The sequence below is a fragment of the Etheostoma cragini genome, chromosome 4, assembly GCF_013103735.1.
Source record: "Etheostoma cragini isolate CJK2018 chromosome 4, CSU_Ecrag_1.0, whole genome shotgun sequence".
NCBI lineage: Eukaryota > Metazoa > Chordata > Actinopteri > Perciformes > Percidae > Etheostoma > Etheostoma cragini.
In genome coordinates this window covers 355,735-364,497 of record NC_048410.1, presented here as the reverse complement: position 1 = coordinate 364,497, position 8,763 = coordinate 355,735, and the positions used below count along the sequence as shown (strand labels likewise).

At 42.1% G+C, this 8,763-nt stretch overlaps 2 protein-coding genes across 2 annotated transcripts in view; both read left to right on the top strand.

The window, feature by feature from the left end:
* Positions 1–8,763, top strand: part of LOC117943104 — a 139,018-nt gene that overhangs the window by 71,995 nt on the left and 58,260 nt on the right. The window lies entirely within an intron of this gene.
* LOC117943364 (E3 ubiquitin-protein ligase TRIM39-like) overlaps positions 1,673–8,763 on the top strand; it is a 7,968-nt gene continuing 877 nt past the window's right edge. The window contains exons 1-3 of the mRNA XM_034869447.1: positions 1,673–1,911; positions 3,251–4,593; positions 6,206–6,230. Coding sequence (XP_034725338.1) covers positions 3,269–4,593; positions 6,206–6,230 — 1,350 coding nt within the window. The 5' untranslated portion in view covers positions 1,673–1,911; positions 3,251–3,268. The remainder of the gene's footprint in view (positions 1,912–3,250; positions 4,594–6,205; positions 6,231–8,763) is intronic.

Here is an 8,763-nt window from a genome sequence, read left to right as displayed (position 1 = left end):
CCTCAAATCCTGTTTCATTTTATTGTTACACGTTGCATTAACATGCACTCGTTTGAAATCAGCCAAAGTCCGCATTTTTACGCGGGGGCAATTTATTTTGCTGCAAAAAATCGCAGATTTCCATGCAAAATAATGCGGGGCTTGCATGATTTTTGTTGCTTAAAGTCACAAATATCTTAACAGTAAGTTGAAAAATGTTGTGTTTACTTTACACTAGGCAGCCATTCCCCTGTTGCCATGGTAATGTTATGAAGTGACGCAATTGTACAACAAGACAAACACATTCCTTTTTCATTAGACCGCAGTTGTTCCAAGTGCCCGCAATTTTATCGCATAAATATCCCAGATATTCTATTGAATTTTTAAAGAAAATGTGCCGCATAATCAAGGATTTTTGCAACAAATCTTGCGCATGTGCAAGACGGATCGTGCAGTGTCGTGAAGCCTCGTAAAACACAATTATCATCTGCGCATGCGTGAACATCTTGCGCATGCGCAGAACGGATCGTGTAGGCAGGACGGATCGTGTACCGACAGGCTACCTGCATACTGCATTAGCATTGTAGCGCTAACGGCTCCGCCGCGCGGTTGCCTAGCTAGCTGAATGACGAGGAGACGGTGGCTGAGACCAGGCTTTATTACCCTAGAACACGGGCTAATAACCGGGTTGGAAGAGAGCCCAAAACAACCAAAAAAGCGGCTGACCGTCACTAGCTGATTAGCTTTGCCTCCTTCCGTCAACACTTGTGTACATTAGCGTTGTTACGTGAGCTAGCGGGCAAACGACTGCTCTAATTCCAGGGCTGTAGTACTTGAGTCCGGTCTTGGACTCGAGACCGGACTCAAGACCGTTTTTCTATGGTCTTGGACTTGTCTTGGACTCGCTAGTATTTGGACTCGGACTTCTCTCGGTCTCGGCCACTGGTCTTGCCCAATATGTCTTTTGGTCTGGACCGAGTCCAGGTGTCTTTATTATGTTGATAATAATATTGGAGGGAAAGTGAAACCCAAAATGATTGTCTTGATACTGTCATGCATAAGACCTTTTCTTCTGTCCTGGACAAGTCCTTTTTGGACTTGTTCTCTAACCTTTTTGGACTCGGTCTTGTCTTGGACTCGACTAGTCCTGGTCTTGGAGTTGTCTTGGAATTACCCCAGTTACCCCAGAATAGGTGACTGTGTGCAGTGCTCTGCTGGTGCAGAGCCGTGGGCAAAAACAGGTCGGCAAAGTGAGAGAGCACCACGACCAGGAGCTCGTGGTGCTCTCTCACTTCGCCGACCTGTTTTTGCCCACGGCTCTGCAAATAAGAATTGGAAATACATAGAGAGTGAAATAAATAAACGTGGCATTATGAAATAAAAGTACAATGAAATAATTAAAAGTAAAACCTTTTAACTAATTGATTCATTTTAGAATAGAATAGGAAGTGTTTTATTGTCATTATACAATGATTGAGATTTCTCATGAACATCTACCAGAAGACTTACAACTTTCAGACACGTTGCCCACGTCACATCTACGTCTTCCGGCTCAGTTGGAGTCTGCGCAGTAACGCTCAGCATCACCTGGAAAGGACTTCACTGGTCTCCGTCCAGAACAACGGGACCTGTTGGTCCATTTCTTTTACTCTATGTTTGCCACAAGGACTACAGTTGTTGTTGCACCAAAATAACATAAAACAGGCGGAAACGCCGTAATAAGTTCTTTTTCTTCTTTGTTATTTTACTGCAAAGCGGCCACCAACCACGTGGAGCTCTTGTTGTTTCTGTTGGACGACCGTGGACCTGCACCTGGAGGGGTCTCCGGCCAGGAAGACGGAACAACATCCCCCGAGTGAGTTCAGTCCCGGGACAGAAAAGTGGAAAACTGAAGACTTGTGATTCAACCTGCGGACCCTCCACACCCTGAAGGTGAGTTAGACTGGAAAAAGTAAAGACGCAGAGATATATTTATACGTAAATACCGCGATACACGTAGATACGGCCTCTGGCTTTGAAATGCGTCTCCCGCCGCCATCTTGGGACGGTCATCCGACCAAACGGTCTCAGAAAATAACAGGAGCATGTAATAAAACCTAATGGATACAAAGATATTTACTCTCATAAACGGTTTGAATTTATGATTATACTATGGTTATACTCTTCATATTGTAATATAAGACTTAATAACACATATAAGTAATTAGACTCAGAAAATAACAGACTTTTGAGCTGCTTTTGGATGTTGGTGTTCAGTTACCAAAACTGAGCAACATGTAATAACACTAAACAGATTTTACTGTCATTAACGTGTTGCATTTATTATTACACACAAGAAGTAACGTTAATCCTTCTCTTAAGCTAACAAACTAGTGACTCCTGATACTGTGTTTCTCAAATGGGGGTAGGTGTACCCCTAGGGGTTCTTTGGAGGACTACAGGGGGTACTAGATTGTTTTGTTTTTTTTAGCTAAATTTTTTTTTACTTACAAGGATGTAGTTCCTTCTACTGCGTTTTTTCTCCAAGCTTGTTGCTTTTTTCAAAGTTTTTGTTGCTTGTTTTGAACTATTCTTGCCTTTCTTCCTTACGTTTTGCCACTGTCTTTTACTTCAAAGCTTTTGCCACCTTTTTAAAAGTTTTTGCCTCTTTTTGTAAAGTTTGACGCGCATTTTCTTTTCTGTTTTTAATTTTTCAATTTTTTTATTTAATTCCAAAGGCCAAGGAAACTTTATCAGGATGCATAGTATCCTGATCCATGGGGTCTATTGGAATTTAACATAGGGGGGTGTATACTTATGCCCCCTGTATTTTAAGGAAGAACATTTATTTATTCACAATAAATTATTCATTCACAAAGAAAATTGGTGTTCTTAAAAGGTTGGATTTCTACAACTAGTCCAGAACTCTGCTGCTAGGCTGTTGACGAGGTCTAGCAGGATGCCGCACATCCCTCCAATTTCTGATCAAGTTCAGGAACCATTTTAAAGTTCATGTTCTGATTTATAAAGCTTTACATGGTTTGGTAACTGTTTATAGCTCAGATCAAAAACTTACTATATATTATTATTATATATGTGACATCTACCAATGCAGCACATAAGTCTATCTTTTTCGGAGTCTTTATTTATGGTCCGAATGAGTCCAATCTTTGCGGCACAGACGCATCTCATGTGCGCTGAACCAGATATCTACGTATATATCTCTGGTGAAGTTTGTGGAAAAGGGAGGGAAGCCATGACTGACTGATCATTCTGTCTGCTGTGTTTTCAGCTTTACTTGAAGAAAAAAATGGCTTCCAGATCAGAGGAGGATCTCTGCTGTCCGGTCTGCCGTGAAGTCTTTAGAAACCCTGTGTTTCTATCATGTAGTCACAGCTTCTGTAAAGACTGTCTGCAGAGATGGTGGGGAGAGAAACAAGCTCGAGAGTGTCCAGTCTGTAAGGCGACATCTTCAAATGCAAAACCACCTTGTAACCTGGTGTTGAAGAACCTGTGTGAGGCCTTCTTACTGGAGAGAGATCAGAGAGCTTCAGAGGCTCTCTGCAGTCTGCACTCTGAGAAACTCAAACTCTTCTGTCTGGACCATCAGCAGCCGGTGTGTCTCGTCTGCAGAGATTCAGAAAAACACATCGACCACAAATTTAGACCCATCGATGAATCTGCGCAACAACACAGAAAGAAACTTCAGGAATCTCTGAAGACTTTAAAGGAGAAGTTAAAGGGTTTTAAACAAATAAGAGTGTTTGATCAAACGTCAAAACACATAAAGGTCCAGGCCCGACGCACAGAGACGCAGATTAAGGATCAGTTTAAGAAGCTTCACCAGTTTTTAGAAGACGAAGAGGAGGCCAAGTTGGATTTACTGAGGGAGGAAGAGGAGCAGAAGAGTCAGAGGATGAAGGAGAAGATGGTGGCTCTGAGCAGAGAGATAGCAGCTCTTTCAGACTCAGTCAGAGCCACAGAGGAGCAGCTGAGAGCTGAAGACGTCTCATTCCTGATCAACTACAAGGCTGCAGTGGGAAGAGTCCAGCAGCGCCCCCTGCTGGAGGATCTACAGCTGCTCTCAGGAGCTCTGATAGACGAGGCCCAACACCTGGGCAACCTGGACTTCAAAATCGGCTCCAAGATGAAGTACATGTTCTCCTTTACCCCTGTGATTCTGGACCCAAACACAGCTCATCCGGGATTCATCCTGTCTGAAGACCTGACCAGTGTGAGACTAGGAGAGGAACAGCTTGATTTTGATAACCCAGAGAGGTTTGATTATTCCCGCTCTGTCCTGGGCTCTGAGGGCTTTAACTCAAGGACTCACAGCTGGGATGTCGAGGTTGGAGACAGTAAAGGCTGGTCACTGGGTGTTTTAGCAGAGTCTGTTCAGAGGAAGGGAGACATTGAGTGTGGACTATGGCGAATAGGGTTCCACAAAGGTAAATACTCAGCATGGTCACCACCAGCTCCATCCACTGATCTCATAGTGCAGAAGAAGGTCCAGAGGATCAGAGTGACTCTGGTCTGGAACAGAGGAGAGCTGTCGTTCTCTGATGCTGATACTAACACACACATACACACCTTCACACACACTTTCACTGAGAAGATGTTTCCATTCATTAACACATGGGATAACGTCCCACTGAAGAGCAAATAGAGATAAAGAGGATTATTATATTCATGATGATTATTTCTTAACCCTTGTGTTATCCTCGGTCAAATTTGACCCGTTTTTACATCATAAATGTTGGTTTTGTTGACCCAAATTGCCCAAAAATAACTTGGGATTATGTTGTATGCATACATCGTTCTTTGCATGATTACTTCCATTGGATTTTGGGTATGTTATTCAATTTTATAGCATTTGAAAAAGAAATTAGGTATAATGTCATAAATTAGGTCTATTGACCATAAATAAAATAAAGCATTGAAATAAGTCGGAAAAAAAGTTTTCAGTTTTGACCCTGTAGAACAAGAAGTTTATGGTTGACGGGAAGACAACACGAGGGTTAAAGGGAAAAGTGGAGCTTAAGACGTCTCATTCCTGATCAACTACAAGGCTGCAGTGGGAAGAGTCCAGCAGCGCCCCCTGCTGGAAGATCCACAGCTGCTCTCAGGAGCTCTGATAGACGAGGTCCAACACCTGGGCAACCTGGGCTTCAGCATCTGGACCAAGATGAAGGACATGGTCTCCTACAATCCTGTGATTCTGGCCCCAAACACTGCTCATCCAGTATTCATCCTGTCTGAAGATCTGACCAGTGTGAGACTAGGAGAGAGACAGCAGCTTCCTGATAATCCAGAGAGGTTTGATAGATACCCCTCTGTCCTGGGCTCTGAGGGCTTTAACTTAGGGACTCACAGCTGGGATGTTGAGGTTGGAGACAGTACATACTGGTCTCTGGGTGTGTTAGCAGAGTTTGTCCAGAGGAAGGGAGACAAACTGTCTGGATTATGGGGAATAGGGTTCCATAAAGGTAAATACTATGCATGGTCAGCACAAGATCCATCCACTGATCTCGTAGTGCAGAAGAAGGTCCAGAGGATCAGAGTGACTCTGGACTGGAACTGAGGAGAGCTGTTGTTCTCTGATGCTGATACTAACACACACATACACACCTTCACACACACTTTCACTGAGAAGATATTTCCACTGAGAAGATAGTTTCCATTCATTATTACTGAAGAAATCACCAGTGAAGGTGTGTGTGACAGTGGAGCAGAGCAGTTAGAGATAAAGAGGATGATTATATTCATGATGTTTATTTCACCCGAGGATAACCCTTGTTAAATTAGAATTTTTTTGTTTGGTATCAGAAATATTGGTTTTGTTCAACTAAATTGCCCAAAAACAACTTGGATGCATGGGTGCCTGATAACCCAGAGAGGTTTGATAAATACTGTGTCCTGGGTTCTAAGGGCTTTAACTCAGGGACTCACAGCTGGGGTTGGAAGAGGTTGGAAACAGTACAGGTTCTTGACCGGGAGTGTTAGAGGAATCTGTCCTGAGGGAGGGGTTTGTTCAGTCTGGATTATAGAGAATAAGGTAAATATGCAGCAGGTCAACAGTAGACACATATGTTACTCTCGTAGTGCAGGAGAAGCTCCAGAGGATCAGAGTGACTCTGGACTGGAACGCACAAAAGCTTCATCCTCTGATGCTGATATCGACACACACTTACACACCTTTTACGCCCCCTTTCACTGAGAGGATGTTTCCATTCATTTCCACTAGGGATGATGTACCAGTGAAGATATTACCAGTAAATGTGCACGTGATAGTGGATGACAACATTTAGAGATAAACAGGACGGTTTTATTGATTTTTCTTTCTTTAGGGGAATTTCTTCATGATCACAAAGAAATGTTAATTTCTATTTCACCTGGTTGTTTAGTTTTAAAATCTGCTTTTTTATTGATATTGTTCTTGTTTTAATTATTTTGACTTGTGCATGTTGTGCCGTGTAGACCAGCAAACACTTTGTAGAAGCTGATTTGATAAAGAAAAGTTATTCAAAAACTGTATGTTTAAGCAGCCAATCAATGTTGAGATTAAGAAATGTTAAACTCTAGTTGAGAATTAAAGGTCCAGTGTGTAGGAACGTCTCCCGTCTAGCATTGAGATCATATATCGCCATCAACTTACTCGCACGCAGGTCAACGTCCGTATCACAGCTACGGTGGGCTTCATGCTTCAAAACGCCGGTCTCTTGCTCTTTTCAATCTCCTTTTTGTTTTTCTTAGCAAAGTAGATGAATTCTGTTCCTGCAATTTGGATTTTGAGTACGTGTGGTCCTCCATTTTTCCTTCTTCTAACTTGCTGGGAAGCGACGACACCCAATAACTTTAGCAGCAGCTGTGAGTTGACAGCGAAAACGTGAAAGGCGGAGCAGTATGTCCTGTATGTCCCTCACTGGCTACCCTAGTTCAAGATGGAGCATGGATATGGAGCAGCTAGCCTAGTTAATGCAAGTAAAAATGTAAAATTTCAAGCCAATAGGAATACTTGGAATTGATGGTGGTGGTAAATATTCATGATGAAGAACAAGTTTGTGAACGGACAACACTGATTATGATAATAAACCCGTTACACACTGGGCCTTTAAAGTTATGTTAAAATCAAGGTTTACATTCTTTTTGTATTTGTTGTAATACAGAAAATGATTGTCTGTAAAAGGGTTTCATTCAGTTTCCATCAGTTCAGTTGTGCTAATGTTGGTGATTTAAATAACATTAATGCTGACTGTCCATTCATTCCTGTTTCTCAACAACATAATAAAAGATTAACTTTTCTTGTTTGGCAAATTCTGTTTTTCAGCGTAATGCTTCAAGTCTGACTGCTTCTGGGAAAAATACAATAATGCTAAAATGTGGCAACAGCCTCCAGTTTATCCAACAGTACCATGCTATGCTAGTGACTGCTAACGACTACTTGTTTGATGTGTTGCATGTATCTGTTTGACTGGACCAATGGAGCTGGTAATAGTTTACATATGGTGAATATTAAACCAGATTTAATCCTTTATTTCTCAAAAAGATGGAACAGAATGGCTGAATGTCTGCTAACGCTTTAATTGACGGCCTGCAGTGTAATTCTTCCTTAGTGACCGTGTAATTACAGTACAGTGTGTACTAATACACAGATGTAGGTACGAGGAAACAAGAGGGCCAGTTAGGAAAATAATATAACAATCTGGGAATGTGTATTTGGATTGGGAATCAAAACGTATACTGTGGTATTTTTAACAACCAGGTTCTTATATGAATATGTTGGGGTGCAGTGTGGAGAATGATGAGCGTCGTTTTAGAGAAGTCATATTCATCTCCTTATGATCCGATACGTCGTACACCTCACCAGAAACAAAAATTGCACACTTGTAGTCTGGAACAACGGACATTAGAGGAGGTTGTTGTGGTCTAGATGAGTTTGGCGTGCCTTGAACTGTCCACATGGCATTTATAGGGGGGCCAGTCATGAACCATCTTTGACTTCCCTAGTGAGCATGTGGTCAACGGACTCCGGCTCGTTTATGCCGAACTGAAGACTTGCATTAAAAAGAGATGGATAGTTTTGCAGAGATTCCAGGGAGGAATCATTCCACGTAATGAGGAACTACCGTTGCAGATTGGGGACATGAAGGTACACAAGGCCGGTGTGGCCATAGACATAATATAAGTAGACGCCGCATCGACCGCTACTGCCTACTGGCGCTGACGAGATTTGGGGCCGCCATCTTGGACCGGTCACCCGCTCCACTCAGTGTAATGTGTTTGGCAGGTGAAATGAGCTGTCAGCGCGTTTAATTAATCAATCTAACTGAATACAAAACTGATTTTCATGGTTTTTTTTTGCTACAAAGGTCATACATGTGGCTATGAAATAGGACACATGGTTAGGCGTATTTTAATATTCATAGTGGGCTTAACAGTAATAGAATAGGCTATTCTGATATGATATAAATTCACCAGACGTCCAAGATCAAAACTGTGAACATAATCCCCAAAAAGGGAGAAAAACTGGGACATTTCCAGTTTGACTATCAATCTGACTGAAAAACCTAATGTTGTGTCTTTAAAAACAGAACAGGGACAGAGGTAGTTTTTTTCTTCTGTATTTGGTCAGGGACAGACAACCGAAAACGGGGACTGTCCCCTAAATCCGAGGACGTCTGGTCACCCTAGACCGTCGACCCTAGACCAGACATCCTCGGTGTATCGATCATTTGTAAATTATAGGTATTTGCAAAATACCCTTACATCACATATGTGATGTAGGCTATAATAGGTATAAATACC